This window comes from Scleropages formosus, chromosome 5 (assembly GCF_900964775.1).
Source record: "Scleropages formosus chromosome 5, fSclFor1.1, whole genome shotgun sequence".
Classification (NCBI taxonomy): Eukaryota; Metazoa; Chordata; class Actinopteri; order Osteoglossiformes; family Osteoglossidae; genus Scleropages; species Scleropages formosus.
The window spans coordinates 9,082,345-9,104,527 of record NC_041810.1 but is presented as its reverse complement, the minus strand read 5'-3'; the positions used below and the strand labels follow the sequence as shown (position 1 = coordinate 9,104,527).

Sequence of the window (22,183 nt, the reverse complement as noted above, 5' to 3'; positions counted from 1 at the left end):
ATAGGAAAATATACAAAACATGATCTATTGCAAATATATGATAATGCATATATGCAGTTTGTCACAGTATTTTCTTTAGTTTCTGTTAAAGCACTCTGTATCATCAGACAGTTCAAATGTCATAGTTGTTTATTCCACCATCTGGCCACCAGAGCACTTACTTATACTGATCACTTATGGCCAGCTGTAGTTCATTTAATCTAGTAAATCAAAATGAAACAGTTAATGCAAAAAAAATGGTATAAGTTTAAATTTTAGTAGTGGGTTATTCCCCAATTGCACTTGCCGTGTAAATAATACTTCTGTTTTTATTCCTCATTGTATTATATCCAAATTGATTAAAGCACACATTATAGCAAAATGAACAATATTTGAAATATTTGGAAATTTATATCCCCATTATTTTTTCTTTCATTTTATGACGGATTTAGTCAACAATTAAGCAATTAAGAATAAGAAGTGTGTCACGCCCTCTGCCGCAACACAACGAGGAGCACCTACAGCAGATCAGGAGAAGGGCATATAAAAGGAGAGCTCAGAGCGCAGACGGATGTGAAACCTGGCTTGCTGGCTCCTCCTGATCCCCCTTTCTTTGTTCCTGCTCCCTGACCTGTCTCCTGAACCTTAACCCCCTCCTCGTGTCCATCAACCCTTTGCGTGTTCTGTGACTTATGGCTCTTGGATTCACCCCGTAAGGACAATTGTTCCTCGGTGACCCTTGCTTGTTTCTCTGATTTTCCCCTCAATAAAGTATGCCTACACTTTGCACTTAGGTCCAACAACTCACTTCCTGGATGGAAGCATGAAAAAGTGCAGCGAACCATTTTTTTAGGTCATGCCTTATTTTCAGTGCAAAATTGCCTTGTATCTTTATATTCTCAGTAGCACCACCTGTTAATAATCATGGTAGGCATAACCAGAAAAATATAACTTAATATGATAATAAATACTAATCAAAGTTAGTATGAGATGATAGGGCTTAAAGCTCACTGGTCAAGGCCTTATAGGGTTTTTCTGCAGAATCAGTGGTTACGATCTTTTCATTGGGTCTTACTCACATTTTCACATCTATACAAACTTAAAATTTTAAGAGTGGCAATTTATGTATTTATTTATTTATTGCACTGCAATGTGTCACACCTGTTACACCACTTTATTACTTATTACACCGTTGGACATGACAATTGTTGTGACAGGAACAAAAACTCCCAACTGAAAATCAATGGAGAAAAAATCCTCTGGGGGTCCAAGGGCCAGTGGCTGCCCCCTCCACACCCCTCTTGGCCATTCTGGTAACAGTAACAGTTAGTAACACTTCTAAGGCAGTTTAAAAGTAATAATGATATTGTTGCTGTATGGTACCTTGAATCCCCAGCTCAGCATGGTACGTCTCATCCATCATGGCAGTTGGTCATCATCTTCAGTCGGCATGGGGGTGTGTCTGTGACTGCTGGCCAGCCTCCTCAGGTCTTATGTAGGGAGATAATGCTCAACAAGAAGAAATAGTTAGTAATTTGTAACTTAAACAAGCAAATTTAATTTGCACTGGTATAGAGGTGGGAAAAACTAGTGAGTATAACACCAGGAACTCTCCAGGAAAACTACTGCTTATTTCTGCACATTGTTAAATGCTATACAATCTATAGCCATCTAAAATACATGCATTATAAGGGTAATTAATGACAAGATTTTGGTGGTCCGTAATTATTGTGCGTAATGGTAATACAATCACAGCTTCCAGTTTGCTCTCTGCAGGAACCCAACAGCACAGACAAAAACCCCATGCTGATGATATGTAACACATCCCATGATATCCATGAGGAATGCTCAAGAAAGGAAAGGGCACTGAGTGCTGCTAGCTACCCCACCAGTACCATGGATGGTAAGTGTTGCCTCCACCTGTCACTTTATGTTGGAGTTATTCAGACTAAGTTTCCATAGTAGACAACTTCTGTAAAAATAATCAAAGCTGAGCAGTTTATGCTGAAAACCTAAATATCCATTTACATTTATTCATTTAGCAGACGCTTTTGTCCAAAGCGACATACATCTCGCTAAAATATCCCAGAGAGTATTTTAGTTTCCACTGTAGAACAGCATCCCACCTGTATTCCATGCTGTTTATTTAAATTTAATAATATTGCAGGGGGAGGGGGTGTGGTGGTGCGGCAGGTTTGGCCGGGTCCTGCTCTCTGGCAGGTCTGGGGTTTGAGTCCCGCTTGGGGTGCCTTGTGATGGACTGGCATCCTGTCCTGGGTGTGTCCCCTCCCCCTCCAGCTTTACACCCTGTATTGCTGGTTTCCAGCTCGCTGCAACAAGTGGTTTCAGGCAGTGTGTGTGTATGTGTGTGTATGTGTGTGTGATATTGCAGGGGTGTCAGGGAGGAGTTGCCACACAGTGTAGTAAAATTCCTCCATTGGCCTGTAACAGCAGTCTGTCTTACAGTTACAGAATCATGTGGATGGTTTTAAAATTTTGAAATCTCATGAACAAATGCATATGCACTATTTCCTATAAGATTTCAGTCTGTCTAAAGAATCCTCAAGTAGTAATATGGTATTAATGCATGCAAACAAATATAAGCAGATACCTGGATTTATTAACTCTTGATACAGTACCTTTATTGATCAGATTACATGCTGTTTAAATGCTCTCTGTGGGCTTTTAGCAACACAAGAACGTTTCCTGCAACAATATAACAGACGATAGTTGTTTCGGTTGCTTTGAGGTACAGAACAAATTATAGTGGAATCACATAGTCTTACATTCCACAGGTGTCAAAGTTCTCCACATCAATGTGCTCAGAATAACGTATAAAAAAACAGAGAAAAATGCATTCCTCTACAGAAAGCATGAATGTATGTACCAAAAATGTGAAATGCAGCAGCAAATGTGAACCTAATAATAAAAAAAATCTAGAAACTGTCATGACCCTGGGGAAGAGTACTCCAAATGACCACTGGGCACCTGTCAGGATTTTCTGTGGGTTATTTGTTATCAGGACTCAAGTCCAGAATGTTTCTGGTGTGGCAGAGTAGGAGTGCAGCAGGAGCTGAAGCCATACAGGAGGACACAGAGAAGAAAACACATAAATCAGGGGTTTTGGGAATCCAACACGGGGACTGACAGACAGGAGGTATGAGTTCTTGATCCAAGGGGGCTGGTCGAAGTTTGGGGGCGTGGTCCGAAGAGCCGTGCTAGGAAGGTCGGAAGGAATGAAGGTCTTCATTAATATTTTTAGTCCCAAAGGTGAGATTGAAGATCCAAAAGCAATGGTCAAGGTTCAAAGAGTGGAAGGTTGTTATCCAAGAAGCAAAGAGCACAGAACACCAGACTCGAAAGAGCAAAATTCAGTTCAATTCAATTTAATTTAATTAAATTCAATCTATTTTTAAAGAGTGGTCTTCTCAGGCAGGGGGGTGCGGTGGCGCAGTGGGTTGGACTGGGTCTTGCTCTCCCGTGGGTCTGGGGTTCAAGTCCTGCTTGGGGTGCCTTGTGACAAACTGGCGTCCCCTCCTGCGTGCGTCCTCTCCCCCTCCAGCCTTATGCTCTGAGTTGCTGGGTTAGGCTCTGGTTCCCTGTGACCTCAAACAGGACAAGTGGTTCAGAAAGTGTGTGTGTGTGTGTTTTCTCTCACGCAGTGACACAAAAAGAAAGGCATACTGTCTCAAATGGTATTCCACAACTATTTTGGTGGAAAGTCATTCTTTTAAAGAATGTTTGATGATGTTCAGCTGTGTGGAATGTAATTGAAGCTTGCCTAGTGTAGAATCTCCTGTAGTTACCTGAAAGAGGTCATGACAGCACTACTTCAGGTCCCTCCAGCTACATCAGTGCACCTGACCTTAAACCAGTGGCTAGCCCTATAAAAGGGGTGAAACAGTTGTCCACACCAGGCCTCCAGGTCTTATGTTCCATCCCTGTCTACATCATGCCACTATATACTTACTCTGGTCCCATACTCCTCCTCCACTTACTGTCCTTGTAAGAAAAACCTCTGTGTTAGAGAACTTCACATTGGAAATCGGGGGTGATGGAATTTTGAGTCTAATCTCATCAAAGTGTTGCCACCATAGTTCAGGAGTGATTACTCAAAAGGCAAAAAACCGACAAGGTTATATTAATTGCAGTATAGAGTGCCCTAGATTTCATCTTAAATGCAAATATTCCAATTCATGGGAAAGGCTAAAATTCCTTTAGCATATGATCCTAGATACCGGGATAAGCTACTGTGTCCTTTTTTGCTTTTTGATCATGGTCTACACTTTCAGACTACTATGACAATGCTATGCAAAATATTTGTACTGTTTTGTCTTCTTGCCTCTGTGGATATTTCTAAAATGTGGGCAATGGGTGGCATGGTGGCACAGTGAGTAGCGCTGCTGGCGCTGCGAGAGGACGTGGGTTTGAGCCCCGCTCAGTCTGTGTCAAGTTTGCATGTTCTCCCCGTGTTTCCGTGGGTTTCCTCCCACAGTCCAAAGACATGCTGTTCAGGTTCCCCATAGAGTGTGAGGTACAGAGAATGTTCCACTGATGTATGGATGAATAACACATTGTAAGTAGTGTATCTAGCAGTGTAAGTCACCTTGCTGAATAAGGTGTGTGGGTTGGTAGCACTATATGAAGTTCATTGGGAGTCAGTTTGGAGAAAGAATGCTTTTAGGCAAACTCTAATGTTAATGTTAATGAGTTTGGTGGGATAATGGACAATAAGAATTCATACATTTGCCTCTTAAAGGTCAACGTTCAATCACTCAATCTCAGTTTGGATCCTATCTGGAAAGCATGAGGCCCTAGGATAGTTAGGGTACACATTGGATGATGTTGTAGCCACACACACAATCAGACAGTGCGGACAAATTAGAAGCACCAGTTCACCTGAAATGGATATCTGTAGACTGTGGGACGTAACTGGAGCATTCAGAGGAAACAATCATGGGGCGAACATGCAAACCCTTCACAGACTGCACCGACAGCTATTTGTACTGCTCAAGGTCTGTAAAACACATGTAAGAAACTGCATGAGCAGCATGGACAGCAGAACTCGTGCAGTAAAAGTTGTCTTCTCTGGTGCACTTTTGCAGCTGGACTCCCTTGTTTTACATCCTAAGCTTCCACACCACAAGGCTGCAGTTAACATTTGCACTATGTGTTAGTTTCTGATATGAAGGTGATTATTTGTAATCACCTAAGAACTGAAACCAAAACTATTACATGATTAGCACATAAACAATTGTTCTGAACCCCTTAGTCACATGGAGTTTACAGTGCACTTCAACACTTCAATTTTGGAGCAGACTGGCAAAAATTGTAAATTAATAACAACTATACAACACTTAAAATGGATTATCTAGATCTATATGCAGATTTACATGGAAAAATGGATGCTGGGATATAGTGGTATCAAGAACAAAATAAACTTACGCGACAATGGTGACAACTGTAGCGATGACCTTCTCTTTAAATGTTCCTAACTCCAACATTAGTTAGAGAAGGAGCAAGTGTATGCTACTGTTCTGTAGTACTCTGATTAGTAAAATACTGATGAATGTGAAAAAACATATAGTAATAATGAAATGCAAATTTTGAGCTCAGTTTTGTTGCCTATTTGTGGACACAATGTGTTTTCAGCAAGACATTTGACATGACTGTGTCCATTTGGTCACTTACAGAGCTGGAGGAGGCTCAACAGAGGTGTCCTTCCTGCTGGTACAGCTTTGCCCACCAATACCTGATCTGGGATTGCTGCCCAATGTGGCTTACAATGAAGGAGTGGGTGAAGTTCGTGGTTATGGACCCATTCATGGACCTGGCAATTACCATGTGCATTGTGCTCAACACTCTCTTCATGGCACTTGAGCACTATCCAATGACAGATGAGTTCAACAGAATGCTTTCTGTTGGCAACCTGGTAAGCTGTAAAAATGGCTCTCAAATCTATGACAGAAAACTTTAACATCCCGCAGATATATGTATATAGATATGTGTTTGAGCACGTCTGTATTTACATTTACATTTATTCATTCAAAATTTTTTCATTTTATTCATTCATTTATTCTGTATAGTTTATCCAACATAATAGGCTATTAGCCTTCAAACTCCGTCTACACGCAGGTATGCAATTTTATGTCTTTATAAATGTTAGCAATGAAACATTACTTTTATGTTTTAAAAAAATCAAATATTTTTTCTTGTCATATTGCAACTAAGCTGTAACTGCCTTCACAGATATTGGAGTATACTGTATGTTGGAATGAAATATATGTTGAAAATATTTCAGTATTTTACTTCTAACAAGAAATCATGTGTTTTCTAACTATTTCACTCACTCAGTCAATCACTCATTCACTCTCTGTTGATAACCACATGTCCTAATGCAGGGTCCAGAGCTCATCCCAGAAGGGTAGGATAGTAGGGTTGGCAGGGTACCCACCCAGTACATGACAGTGCATAAGGTGTTTCATATGTATAAAGTATATTATGCACAAAAATCTAAGTAAAATATTTTTGGTTTCCTTATTTTTGAGAAAAGTGCAGTATATATTTTTCAACTGAAAAGGTTTTCTTAAAATATGTGTAAAACTTTACAAGATTTAATTTTTCTACTTCCATTAAGCTTAGTGTTCTAGCACCTGTCACACTCTTAAGAAGACTTTTAAAAAATGAACTATTTCATACTAATGTGTTGAGAATTCAAAAGAAAGCGAAGGATTTGGTGACAAATAAAACCATGCCAACCAAATAATGTACAGATCATGTACTTCACCTGCGTGAGCAATGTGATAAATATTAACAGAACATTACATACATGCTCCCTCTCACAGCCTCGGTGAGTGTGCCAAGTTACAGTCAAACTTGTTCTATCAAACAACTGTTTCCCTGAAAAACAACATGCTTCAAAGCATGGAAACACTGTGATTTTGGGGTAGCCATCTCAAAATCTCTGTGAGTGACTGTATTTTGGTTGGCTTAAGTGCCACAGTCCACAGACTTGTGTACAATGAGCTGAAGACAGAACTACTAACTGCATTCCTAAGTTAATACATTATTGGTTGTTGATGTGTACATGAGAACATGTCCTAGAGCAGTAATTTCAGCACTTTTTGTTAAAGGCTTATGTCATTAATGATTTCTTCCAGTTACTAAAATTGTGATGAAGATTTAATAACACCTTTAGTAAAAATATACATATGACAAGAAAAAAGCATTTTTTGATTTTAATCGTAACTTTAATTTAAAAAGTTACACTGTAAACAACATGAATGTTTTAACTTGTTAAATTCAGTCTCGTTCAGAGACTGGTTTCAGGTTAATTGATGAGTCAAATTGCCTTTTATGTGTTTTAGTGTGAGTGAATAAGTGTTTTTCATTGCTCTGCAGGGGGGCGCGGTGGCGCAATGGGTTGGACCAGGTCCTGCTCTCTGGTGGGTCTGTGGTTTGAGTCCTGCTTGGGGTGTCTTGTGAGGTACTGGTGTCCCATCCTAGGTGTGTCCCCTCCCCCTCCAGCCCTTCACCCTGTGTTGCTGGGTTAGACTCCAGCTCCCCATGACCCCGTATAGGATAAGCGCTTTCAGATGGTGTGTGTATGCGCATTGCTCTGAACTAGTTAATAATCATTGTACATTGCTTTGGAAAAAGAACTTATCTGAAATAAGGGTGGCACTGTAGCACAGCAAGTAATGGTAGTGCTGGAATATGTGGGTTTCATCCCTGCTCAGTTTGTGTGGAGTTTGTGTGTTCATCCTGTGTCCGTGTGGGTTTCCTCCCCTAATTTAAAGATATGAAGTCTGGGAGGACTGGAGACTTTAAATCACAGTATGTGTGAGAGTGGCAGAGACAAAGTGTGTTTCACTGGTATATGGATGAGCCACTCATTGTAAGTAGTGTATCTAGCATTGTGAGTCACCTTGCGTGAATAAGGTGTGGGCTGACACTGCTACATAGTGTTGGAAGTTTCTTTGGAGAAAAACATTTGCTAAATGGATAATTGTAAATGTTAAGTCATTCCTAATAATATTGCCTTTTCTGCGAATTCTATTTATTTTATCAATTCGGGTATTGATATCAGTAAAGCTTTCTTTGGAACTGATATATGCAAAACAAGCCAGGCACACATGGGGGGAAATGTTCACCTGGTGCATTGTCACCAAAGCACATATTTTAAATTGAAATTTAATTGAAAGGTGTTTCCAGTTAGTTTATAGCCTATCATGTGAAATATTTGTTTGTAGGCTGTTATGCTTGTAGTGTTTATACCTATTGAAACATGTGGAGAGGTTTCAAGATGACTGGACAGAGTTTAAGTAGAGTGATTTGTTCACAGGGGTGTGGTGGTGCAGTGGGTTGAACCAGGGCCTGCTCTCTAGTGGGTCTTGGGTTCGAGTCCCGCTTCGGGTGCCTTGCGACGGACTGGTGTCCCGTCCTGGGTGTGTCCCCTCCGGCCTTGTGCCCTGTGTTGTCGGGTAGGCTCCGGTTCCCTGCGACCCTGTATGGGACAAGTGGTTCAGACAGTGATTTGTTCACTTTTTATAATTCCAGTTTAAGAATGTTTAATATCTTCATAATGAATGGCATTTAACAATTTACTTTGCAAAAGTGTCATTTGTCACTATTATTTGAATAAACAGTCAAAAAGTGCAACGGTAAAAAACTTTTACTATGTTATTATAAATACATCCACATAAAGACTGAAACTTTTACATAAGGTGTATTTCTGAAGAGTCAGCTGCCAAGTGTATATTTAGCCCGTTTTCTTTTTTTAATGCTGTTCAGTTCAGTGTATGGGTAGACACACAGCTGCACCTCAGGTAGAATGGCACAAACATTTCTCTTGGGTCTGCTTTGGTCCTCTGTTATTTGTACTCTCAGCAGGACAATGTCACTGATGGGTCTAAGTGAACACACAACCTTCTCTAGGTCCACTCCTAATATAGGTGATAATCTGGTGTTACGTTGAGGTGCGTGTCACTGAAGAACATGAATCACAGCAAATCAGGAATACAATAAATGAAGAATAAATGAAAAAGTACATTACTACCACTTCGCCATCCCCCGTTAACCACAGATTGTTCAGATCAATTGAAAACTGAGTAATATACTTTGTAGGATGGTTTCTGTTTTCTGTAAAATACCTTTACTAGCTATTTACTGCTGCTAGTAGGACACATTCTAATTTTCATTGTGTTGTCTCAGATAAATCTTGGATAATGGGTTACCATGATTTTCACTTTAGAATACTGTTCCAGATTATAAGTAATTCCTGAAGAACGGTGTGGTAACACTTGATTCATTACTAATGGCTTGGAAGGATTTTCTTTATAGTTTCTCTAACGACCCTGCGCTACTGTTTTAGGAGGGAGTGTGTGCTTAATGTAAATAGTTGCATTATGGAAAATAATGTTAAATATGCGTGTAACCACTGGGGGCACTTACGGAGAAAATAATGGTGTGGCTGTGTCTGCCAGTGTGTTGGAAGAAGAGTGTGGGGGTGCTAAGTAGGTGGAGAAGGCTGGCTGCAGGCAGAGGACCCTGGAGAGAACGGGGTCCTTGGACCCAGAGCATTATTTCCTTGGTGCCGGTGTTCTAATAAATCGTTTTTCGTGAAGGCTGCCTCTGCGTCTATCTTTACCCCATCCAAACCCACAGCGCTGCGTGCCACGTTAATAATAAAAATGTAACCCTTAGTCATTATTTCATGTACTCATGAAGAGTAATGAGGAGAGACATCCCAAAGGAAACGGAGGTAGACTACATGCAATCTGTATATTTATGAGGTAAGCTAGCTAGTGATGATTTTCTACAAGACATGATTAAGTCATGGTTTATTTCTTAAGTTTCTTTCTGGTTGAAGAGCAAAACAGATTAATTTAATTGATGGCAATATGGAGAATTCAATCTTTATGACTTATTTAGTCAATTCTGTATGGTGCCAGGGGACATAAAAGGTTCAAAATACCAACCTCCTGAAGTAAAAGAGTAATGTGAAAATTGTATTATTAATAATATACACAACCATATATAGCCTGTTTATTGCCATAGGTAATTGTATATGACTGTAGGTAATTGCATGTGAGTAGTTAATTCATAGTCATTTTAAATGAGCCTCAGTTAATGTGTAGTACTGCAGGAAGCAAACAGCATTTAATAGTTATTTGTAACTATTAAATAAGTAATAATTATTTAATGGTTACCCCAAACATCAGTATGCTACTACATACTGATTAGTTAATTACTCTTCCTTATTAGTTATCAGTAGTAACTGCAGCGTTATTGGAGCACTACCTAGTTCTTAGTTCTTAGTTCTGCATAACCACCTAACCAACCAAAGTCAAGAAGCGCTTGTCCCGAGTCGGGTCACGGTGAGCAGGAACCTATCCGGCAACACTGGGCACAAGGTTGAAGGGGGAGGGGACACACCCAGCACGGGACGCCTGTCCGCCACAAGGCACCCCAAGTAGGGCTCGAATCCCAGACCCCCCCCACAGCAGGAGCCGGCCAAACCCGCCAGGTCACCGCACCTCCCACATAACTTCCTATTAAGTATGAAACAGTATTCTAAAGTGTTACCCGGATTTTTTTTCCCGTTTATTTTTTTAGCACCCAAATAATACAGCAAATGAAAAGTGCTGAGTAACTGACATAGTAGATGATGCTTTGTTGCAGGAATGGATGCAGCTTAGTTTTCATTGACAAGAGCCAGTCTACTGCACTGAAGCTAAAAATGTGTGTATATTTATTAGGTGTTCACAGGCATATTCACAGCTGAGATGGTCCTCAAGATCATAGCCCTAGACCCGTACTGCTATTTCCAGCAGGGCTGGAACATCTTTGACAGCTTCATTGTCTGCCTCAGCCTGATGGAACTTGGCCTCTCTAATGTTGAGGGGCTCTCTGTGCTGCGCTCCTTCAGACTGGTAACAAGGAATCTTTTCCTATTTCATGTACCTCGAAACCGTTTCCCAGTGGTGTCAATCCTATGTTTTAATGTATTGTTGTAAAAAAATTATATCTGGTTGGTACTTTTGACGACAAAACATCATCAAAGCATAATGTTTTATGAAAATGATTTGTTATCTAAAGTACTTTGTTCCATGATAAGATGCTTGCAGCAGGAAACAGTAAGTCATGATATTTAAGTAAAAAAAAAAATGTTCTTTTTGGCCTTAAATACTCTGATGAATTTGCTAAATTTCCAGAACTGCATTATGTTGTAGGTATAATACATTTTTAAAATGAAGGAGAAAGTATATTTTTAAAGCCACTTGAAAGGGATGCATTTTTACTAATCTTCTTTTTTGCTACAAATGCTATACACACTTCCTCACATAGTGGTGAGTCATAATTAATTCTGCTTCTTTTATGCAGCTGAGAGTTTTCAAGCTAGCAAAGTCCTGGCCCACTCTGAACACACTCATCAAGATCATTGGCAACTCCGTAGGCGCTCTGGGCAACTTGACTCTAGTGCTGGCAATCATTGTCTTCATCTTTGCTGTGGTGGGCATGCAGCTTTTTGGGAAAAACTACCAGGACTGTGTCTGCAAGATCTCCAAAGACTGTTCTCTACCCCGCTGGCACATGAAGGACTTCTTCCACTCCTTCCTCATAGTGTTCCGGGTCCTTTGTGGGGAGTGGATAGAGACCATGTGGGACTGCATGGAGGTGGCTGGCCAGCCGCTCTGCATTCTGGTTTTCATGCTAGTCATGGTGATCGGGAACCTGGTGGTAAGTGTCACATTTCATTTAAATAATCAACAGATCCAAAATGGAAGGCATTAGCCTGTGCTTTAAGAGTGCTTAAATGTGTAGTTGTCCATCTGGTCTGATGTGAAAGTAAACATATGGATGAGCTCTGGGATTATAGTTTGTAATGAAAAACCAGAACACCTTGGACATAAAATTAGTGTAACAAATAGCAATATCATAATTCCATGGTTGAACACAAATTTCAGATACATGCGATAGAAAACAGATACCGTTATGTTGTAAAAGTCCAAAATTTTTAGAGATCCACAAAATCTGGGTCCAACAATACATTTACATTTATTCATTTAGCAGACACTTTTCTCCAAAACAACACACAATACAATACAATGAGTGCATTACATCAACACAAAGACAGTTAATTTCTAACATTCCACCATATAAAGTAATGTACATCGCACAAGTTGCTACATAAACATTTATATTTTACATACACATTACATACTATATTTATTTAGCTATTATTCAACAATTTCTACTAAAAAAATTATTCAGCGTAAACATTTACATGTTTATCATGCTCTTCAGAGATCAACGGAAAAGTGAGTCCGAAAGAGGTGAGTTTGAGACCCTACTTGAATGTAGAGAGAGATTCTGCAGTGCTGAGTGAGAGAGGGAGGTCGTTCCACCACATTGGTGCCAGAACCAAAAACCTGTGCTTTTGATTCTGGACCTTTTGTGCATGGGACCAAGAAGCAGGCTGAGGTGGAGAAGCGTAGCAGCCTGGTAGGAGTATAGTGGATGATCAAGTCTTGTAGATGTCGGGGAGCAGAACCACTGTTGTTTTTTGTAGCACATAATTAAGATCCAGGCAGCTACAGGAAGCCAATGCAAAGAGACAAGAAGGACTGATACATGGGAACGCTTTGGCAGATTAAACACACCTCATGCAACAGGGTTCTGTATCAGCTGTAGAGGTTTTTATGGCACAAGCCAGAAGGCCAGACAGGGGAGAGTTGCAGCAGATCAGGTGGAATATCACCATGGCCTGGACAAGGAGTTGCGTAGAGTTTGTTGTTAGATGGGTGTTCTTAGACATCCTGCGGATGTTATGTAGGATGTATCTGCAGGCTCTGACTCATTATAATCTTGAATTAAATTGTACCAGCAATGACACTGTGAACATTTGGTAGCTGGCTGTAATAAAAAAGCTCATGTTTTTGTCATGGAAAGATTACCCTTCAGAAGAAAGTGTAAATGTTTATATGTATCTGAAAAAAAAATGCTAGGAAGGTGATCAGGAGTTGTGGCTATTGTGATAAAGTTTTATGCAGGTACAACGTATGATGTACTGTCATGGTTTTCGTCCCGGAAAGAAGGGGCGGACTCAAGTGTAGAGTGCACAGGGGTTTGTTCAGACGCTAGACAGGAATCGAAGTCAGGTACAAGCAAGGGTCTTCGCACTGCAAACGAGCTAAACCAGGAAATCCAGTGCCGGAGTCGGGAGAACAGGCAGTGGGTCAGAACACGCGCGAGTAGATCAGGGTTCAGGGCGGGAGCGGTTTCAGGAGACGGGCGAAGGGAAGAGGAGCTAGGAGCGAGGAGCAGGGTACAAGGCGGCAGGTAGGATGACTCAGAGTGAGTGGGTGATCAGCGAACTAGGTTCCACGACCCTCATTGTTCGCTTCTGCCTTTTAAGCTGTCAAGCCCCAGGTGTATCCGATTATGCTGATGACGTGGGCGTGGCATGTACATTGATTCATATGGTGGAAAAAAGCAAACTAACTGTACTTAGATGCAGACATGTGATTCTTAACTCACAAGGACATACACCAGCTCATTATCATTCTGTGAAATTGGGCAAATTACCACTGTGAGGGGTAAATTACCATTATTTCTCATGGAAAAAATAATCTATTCCTGGCCATAAAATATGTGACCTTAAGGTAATTAAAATGCAAAAAGATTCTTTTATGCATAACAGTGATATTGCCAACATATAATATTTGTAAGAAAAATTATTTCTTTCTGGTCAATTGTTATATTTTTATACATTCTTCCATTATCAATAACCATATGTCTACTGCAGGGTCAAAAAGGTCAAGTTATCTATCCAGGAAGCATAGGGCTCAAGGCAGGGCGCACCTTGTATGTGATTCAAGTGAATCCCACAGTAACGTGTACCTGAGGTGTTTTTTTTAAAAACTTCAAAATACACAGTCTTTATAACCTCCTATTCACACAGCCAGTTAAAGGATAATAATACACACTATGTCCTAGATTCTATGCCTCCGTTGGTTAAGGGTCAACCATGTAATGCCCTCTCAGGAGTCATTTGCATTGTGGGTTGAGTAGCAGTGGCTGTGGCTGATGCAGCCTATCTGGGAGAAGCTGGCACTTTAAACATTCTCATTCTCTCATTCTGAGTTCTCTGACTGTCAGCTGGCATTATTGTTACTACTGTTACCATTATTTATTGTTATTGCTGTTGTTGCTGCTAGTGTTATTTACTGTCATTGATACTGTTTTGTTTATCAGTGTTTTGTTTGTGAGGGGGCACAGTGGCGTAGTGGGTTGGACTGGATCTTGCTCTCTGGTGGGTCTGGGGTTCAAGTCCTGCTTGGGGTGCCTTGCGATGGACTGGTGTCCCGTCCTGGGTGTGTCCCTTCCCCCTCCAGCCTTACGCCCTGTGTTGCTGGGCTAGGCTCCGGCTCCTCACGATCCCATATGGGACAAGCAGTTCCGATGGTGTGCATGTGCAGTATTTCTATCGTCCTTGCCCATAGTCTGTGGAGAAGCATTCAGGAAGACTTTCATGATACATGTACATGCTACTTGACAATGAAAATATTGTCTATGACAATAAACTTGAAACTTGAACTAGAAGAACTAGTGGTATTGTAACAACCCATGTTACTGTTTTAGGCGGGAAACCTGTTAAATGTAGATAGTTGCATTATGGGGAACATGTGGACTGTAAGTGTGCAACCACTGGGGGAACTTCTGGGGGAAATGATGGGGTGACCGTGTTTGGCAGTGGGTTGGGAGAGAGTCAGGGGATGTTAAGCAGGCTGGGAAGGCTGGCTTGAGGTGTAGGTCCTTGAGGAAAGGGCATCTTTGGACAGAGAGCAGTATTTTCCTGTGTGCCACTGTTCAATAAAATGTTCATGCTGTCTGTGTGTCTTTTCTCACCCTATCCAAACTCATGGCGCTGTGCAGCAGATTCTTTTTTTAAATCAGTAAAGGTACAGTAAATTTTAATTAATCATGACTGATGTGAAAATTAGTGTAACTTACAATTTTGAAAAAAAATTGTTTCATCGTGTTATTGTATCTCAGTAAAACTAGCAATATTAATAAGTTGTGGTTTTATTGGCAAGGATTTAAAGTGTTTTTTCTTCTTGTATTCAGAAATACTACCATATATGAAAGCACTCATTACTATCCTTGTTTATTTTTTCTTGGTATAATCTGTAAAACAGTTCACCCTGAGTGACTTACTTAGCACCTGTTACTTCTACAAGGCAATATATGATAACATAGGTCAGCTGTCTGTGTTTGGCTTAATATGTAATGGCCTATTTATAGCTGCACAATGCAAAGACTCCTGTTGTATTTCACTGAATGCTGAGAACTGAGAATGTGGGGTCAGTTTGGGGGTATCCATAAATCCGTAAAATTTGTGCCCTGTGTTAAAGATTTAAGGAGCATTCATTCATTCATTCATTCATTCATTCATTCATTATGACTAATCATCCCAATGTAGGGACATCATTTTCCAGAGTCCATCTCACAAACATAGGTTGTGTGGAAAGAAACATTTTTTTACAGTAAACCAATTCATCACAGGGCAATTATACACCTTCACACACCACTGAAATTTTAGAGACATCATTTCACCTGAAAGGCATTTTTTTTTTACTATGGGAGGAAACCAGAGCACCTGGAAGAAACCCACGCAAACACAAAGAGAATATGAAAAAATGTACAGGCAGAAATAGATTCAGACCCATGCCTAGACCCACTGCCTAGCAGCCATAAGGCACTAGCACCATAGACTGTGCTCCCCTGATACCCTCCTGTTTTCATTTGTACTGATACTTTCATCAGAATTTTCCATACAAAGACTCAATGTGATCCAAGATACTCTGACTTGATTTTTAGAATGTAACTAAAGTAGAGAGAAGTCAGAATATTTTCCAAATTAGTATGAACTTAGAATTATTGAACTATTCTGAAATTAGAGATTTTACAGAAACTTTTATTAAGTGCCTTTGATTTGGTGTTGATTATTTGGTAACAAACATACATAGAGTGCCTCCAAAATATTTGTTTAAACTCAAAACAGTTATGTGCAACATAGCTCTGATTGGCTCTGTTCAAATCAATTGAATTTATTTTTTATATTGATTATACTGTAGATAGGTCTATAATTATTTGGGTCATTACAGTCAAGATCTGATTTCTTTAGTGATGGTCTAATAACAGTGACTTTAAAAGCATTCAGAAATTCCATTAAGTAATGAAATATTAAGTATATTAACAATAGACTATGAGAACTGAAATGGCTACTTTAAGTAATTTTGTAAGAACTGGGTCTAAAGAACAGGTAATAGATTTAATTGAGCAAATTAGCATTCAGATTTCCTCTATAAGTAATTCAACTGGTAACTTAAACAGTGCAAACATAATATTATTGAAGCCATAACTCCTTACACTATCTTGAACCAGAGCAGACAGCACAATTGATGCTCAGATGTTCTGTAATTAATTGTTAAAAAAAATAGAAATTCATCATTAGAAATAGAAAGAGAATTACATTGTATATTTCGGTGTCTAACAGTAAATTTTCCATCAGTGTTAAACAGAAAACAAGAGTATTCTTGTCAGTTAGCACTGAGTGATGTTCGGATCTGGCATTAAAAAGTACTTTTCCATATTTCCGGTTGATGGTTCACCCTTCTTCTTCTAACTGCTCACCATATTACCATCTTCTCAAAGCACATTACATTGCGTTGGAGAAGTGTCACTGTAGTTTTCACTGACAGTGGCACTTCTCACTTGGTAGTGGTCTAAGTTCTTTTTTTCTTTTTTTTTTTTACTGTTACACTACGGTGTACTGTTCTCCCTGCGTGTTGTGCACACCCAGTACGTTAACGCAGTTTAACAGCAAGCCAAACTCGATTCTCACGAGCCAGCAGGATTATGAGCGTCTTGCTCCTTTATTGTCTCCAAATGTGAAAATGCGAGTGAAACTATAATAAACAGAAACAGTAAAGGAAACTTAGTTTAATTACAACAATCGTTATAATAACTAGTTAAAAGCACACAGAACTCAAGACGCTTCCACTATGCCTATCGCGACAGTAGCGCATCATGGAAGTAGCGCATGTGCACAAATTGCGTATAACTTACGGAAATAAAGGTTCCGCTCAACAAAGCAATTAATCACATGAACTAAACAAATCTGCGGGCAGAACATACGGTATGCATTATTTCTGTGTAGTTCTGCATATTGATCTAATTCATTTGTTTTTGCATTTTGTATAATAATTTCTTTGGTTGTTTATTTTAAAAAATGTCAGTCTGCTCTGGAATCTGACAGTGGTTAGGGTTAGGCTGTGGACTGTGTGTGACCCTGAGGTTTAGAATAATTGTACTCCACTTTATTCATTTTTGAATCATGTTATAATTTCGGTTTTGGTTCTAATCTGAATTAAATTTGTCAGGGGTGTACAGACAAGGGAGACCACCCACAGGAGCAATTCAGCCATTGTTACTACATTTCTGCTGTCCTTATTGTGTTCCACACATTATCATGCTTCCAAAATGTCTAAAATTGCCATTGTCTGTGGTACCCAGACCAAGCATTATTACCATCATTGCGAACCCAAATGTTTTTGTTCCAACAGTAAAGTCTAGCCTTCCATCCACTTTCACAAAAGTGTCAGCTAAATGAATCATCATAGATGTTAAGGATATTCACACGAGCCACCTCCTCTTTTTTTCTACAGTCCTTTGACCCCTGTAGGTCTCACTTTTCTGCTACTCACAAGGCAGGCCATTATTGTGACCTTGTTTCTTCAGAAACTGTACCTTTCCCATTTTCTCTGTCACTCCACTTCAAGTTTCTGGCCATTTCTTCGTCTTCTTTCAGCTCTCTATTACCATTACTAGTTTCCCTTCCAACTCTCCACCCTCCATCACATTGAACTGAAACTTAAAACCTCTCAACCTTCTTCTTCTGCCTTCTGTGTGTTCCACAGACTTAGCAGTTTATGTGGAGGTCATTGTATCATTTCACTCTGTAATGTGTGATCCTGCTTATGTGATGCACTCGAGCACTCCAACAAAAATTGTCGTATTAGACCGTACCTAGAAAATCACCTCTGGATCACATCATAATATGATGTGTGTTACCTTCTGCCTTGGTATTTATGTTGAAAAATCCTAGGCACATTACCCTACGTTTCAGCCAGGAGAAACTAGATTCTAAAGCAATGATTTATGCTTTCTTAGTAGAGTTCAAGAGCAGGTTTGATGTAACAAAACCGTTAGGAGATGAAGAGAATAAGCTGGAAGATCAGTGGGGACATTTCAAAACAGTTATGGTGGACAACACCATTCATGTTCTTGGGAGGAGTGGAGCACGCAACAACAAACCCTGGATTTCAGATGAAATTCTGCAGCTGACGGACATAAGAAACCAGTTCAAAATAAGGAAATATCCGTCGCCACAAAAAAAAAAACGAGATGCTGATGCCACCATGCAAAGACTCAGACACAAAGCTGCATGTCTAGAACAATTATGTACAGAGATCAAATCTGGACTGGCTAATAACAGCTCACAGAAGGTGTATGGCATAGTTAAAAAGCTATGCTAGGGCTTTAAACTGAGCCAAAGAAGCATCAAAGAATCTTCTGGTAAACTTTTAAATAACCTGAACAACATCATAAGACGTTGGAATGAGAAGTGATGTGTACCATGATGATGCCTTTGCTGACTTCTTTGAAATATACCCTGGAATATTAGAAAGTTAAGTTTGCAAAGCTATCAAAAACGTACCAAACAGAAAAGTGTTGGGCACTGTTAACCTTCCATGTGAGCTCATTGAAGCCAGTGGTGAGAGTACAATTAAGTTCTTGATTAGATTCTTCAAGAAGATCATGCAGCTGGACAAAGGCCAGAAGATTCACTGCATTCTCTCTACATACTGATCCTGAAACAAACCAGGAATAACAGACTGTGCAGATCACACACACATTTTCAGAACTGCTTGTCCCATATGGGGTCACGGGGAACCGGAGCCTACCCGGTAACACAGGGCATAAGGCCAGAGGGGGAGGGGACACACCCAGGACGGGACGCCAGTCTGTTGCAAGGCACCCCAAGCGGGACTCGAACCCCAGACCCACTGGAGAGCAGGACTGTGGTCCAACCCACTGCGCCACCACACCCCCCTGTGCAGATCAGTGGATAGTATCCCTTATTAGCCAACCCAGCAAGTTACTCCTATGAATCCTCCTGAAGGATATTGAATCAACCACAGAATGGGAGCTCATAGAAAAAAATGGATGGGCCTCAGGAAGTGAGTTTGGAGCAGAGATCAAGGGCTCAACCTTTGAGTCGAGTGATTATAGAAAAAGCACCGGAACACAATTAACCACTGTACTTAGCATTCATTGATTACAAGAAGGTCTTTGACTGAATTAATCATTATAAGCTATGGATATGTCTTCCAAGTTAAGAAAAGAGTCTTTCAGGATAGGTGTTAAGAAATGCTGCCTGTTTTCACCAGCTTACTTCAATTTGTATTTTGAAGAAGTTATGAGAAACTCTGTGGATGAACTACCCTGGAATGGTTTTCCAATAAATGGGCAAAACATTAATAACCTATGTTATGTAGACGATATTGTTCTCACTGCATCACCAGAAGAACTACAGCAACCGCTCAACACAGTGGATGAAGTGGATGGAGTGTGAAGACATTATTCTCTTGAAATATATGCAAACAAAATGAAGACCATGATGGTCAGTCAACAACAAGAACTTGACATGCATTGCTATGGAAATTTTCTTGAGCAAGTGAACATGTTTATCTCAAAGTCAACATCAACTAAGATGGTGACTGCAGAAAAGAAAATTGGGTCAGGTTGGGTGTGGCTAGGATGACCTTAATGCTTGCTCAGATATGGAAAGATCCAGCTCTGAGCAAAGATATAAAGTTGAGACCACTGAAGGTATTGGTGCAGTCTGTTGCAATTTATGGGTGTAACAACTGAACTCTGAAGAAGGAATCCATAAGACAGAGGCTTTCAGGATGTACTGAGCCGTCTCAGAGTCAAATGGATAGATCACAAGCCAAATGAGTCCACCCTACAAGAATTCTAGAATGAAATCCAACTAATGAAATCAATTGCATGGAGAAAGCTGAAGTTCATTTGTTATATCACTAGGCCTAGAAAGGTGTCAGCAGAAAGATGAAATGCAGGCTGACGCCAAAGTGGATGGATGACATAATGGGATGGACAGGCCTGTCATTTGCACAGCACTCCACAGTGGCATGTAGCAGGGAACAACGCAAAGATGTCGTGTCAAATACTTGAATGGTCTCTGACCCTCAGTCATAAGGATAGAAACAAGCAACAAAATGAATAAATGTAGATGTCAGCAACCCGGACAGGTCCATGGCGGGATTGAAACTATAGGACATTTTGCATGGGAACAGAGCGGCACAACTCTCTCCCACTCTCTTTGCCTGTCCTGTCTGTCTGTCTATCTTTCTGATTGTCTCTCTCTCACATGCCTGACCCCCGAGAAGGACACATTTATAACCCTGTAAATAGAGAAGCACTATAAAGAATGATGCCCTGAACAAACTAAGGTGTTCATTTGTCATTCCCTTTTCTCTGCTCCACAAAATAACACAAAATTCAGCAATACTCAGCACAAAAAATACAAGATATAAATGCATAATTATAAATAAAAAGTTAAAAATACTGTTTAAATTGTTTATTTATCTTTAGGGCATGGCAGCTCTTACTGTTCCCAATCTCTATCTTTGGGAATTTTGGGTCACACTTTGGTATGTTATTCAAATTGGTATGCAAGCTCTTTTTCGGAAAAACTACTACTCTCAGATGGACAGGCATCCCATCCAAGGCATACCGTCCCACCCTATCTGCCATCTAATGATTCCAGGATGGTCTCCAGTCCACCCCAACCCTGATCAGGACAAATGGTTAACAAAAGTGAGTGAGTGAGTGAATTAATTAATTAATTAATTTAATTAATTATTTTTCAGGAAAAGTTTGCTGTTTGAAAGTTCATACCCACTGTATTATTGTTTTTGTTGCTACTGGAACAGTATGTAAATAGACAATTCTTGTAATTACTGTTAAACATATAACATTCATTCATTCTTCTTCTTCTTCTTCTTCTTCTTCTTCTTCTTCTTCTTCTTCTTCTTCTTCTTCTTCTTATTATTATTACTAGTGTTATTAATGGGTACAGCTGCTAGCATAGTGGTTAGAGTTGTTGCCTTTGGACCCAAAGGGTGCAGGTTTCATCCCACCTCTGGCTATAGTACTCCTGAGCAATGTACTTACTGTAAAATTACCCAGCTGTATAAATGGGTAAATAATTGTATGTAGATTAACATTGTAAATTGCTTTGGAGAAAACTATCAGCTAAATAAATGGAAATTATTATTAATAATTCAGTTCTTTGCTCATTCAGTTGCATGGCGAGAGGTTTAGAGAGATTAATTTTCTAACGTGAAAGTCTGCCTTAGTGGAATATCACCATTAGGACTCCTGTGACTGATCTTGCAGGTATAATAGTACATCATCAGCGTAGAGAAATGTCTCGATTGCTCCTAATAACTTCTGCCAAAGGTTCAATCATAAGTGTGAATAATAAGAAGGAGAGGGGGAAGCCTTGTTGGCACTTCCAGCAGCGAAACTGTCAAAGTCAAAGTACAAAGCGAACGTTGTAGGTGGGGTGTCAGGACTTGGGGACAAGGAATGAGGGCTGGAGGGCCGAGGTAGGGACATACAGCGAGGGATTAGTAAGGCATCATGCCAGATTCCAAATGCAGAGGGAATGGTTGTCTCGGGGGAAATTCTGAAATCTGGGAGTGGTGGTGTGGCTTCCTTCATACTTGCCCCTGCTCATTTCTACGCTGGCATGACGTCAGGGACGTGACACCTATAGTGTTCTTAAAAAGTGTTATGCTTGCTACTTTCATGTCTGCATTGTCCATACGGCTTAAACAATCTCTCATTCTGTTGTGATTTTAGCTGATAGGCCACAGTATGATTAGGTTTATTCCCAAGTTCATAGTAATGCTTTTGTGAGAGTTTTTTAACTTGATTTGTGTAAACCAGCTGGTATTTGGCCTTTGCTTTGATTAGTAGATTACTAACTATACTGTCAGAAACCGCCTGTCCCCAGCGGGATCATGATGAACCGGAGCCTAAC

General features: G+C 40.1%; 1 protein-coding gene across 1 annotated transcript in view; it reads left to right on the top strand.

The window, feature by feature from the left end:
• LOC108931972 (sodium channel protein type 4 subunit alpha-like) overlaps positions 1-22,183 on the top strand; it is a 123,458-nt gene that overhangs the window by 67,285 nt on the left and 33,990 nt on the right. Inside the window, exons 13-16 of the mRNA XM_029251868.1 lie at positions 1,756-1,882; positions 5,673-5,911; positions 10,740-10,913; positions 11,365-11,721. Coding sequence (XP_029107701.1) covers positions 1,756-1,882; positions 5,673-5,911; positions 10,740-10,913; positions 11,365-11,721 — 897 coding nt within the window. The remainder of the gene's footprint in view (positions 1-1,755; positions 1,883-5,672; positions 5,912-10,739; positions 10,914-11,364; positions 11,722-22,183) is intronic.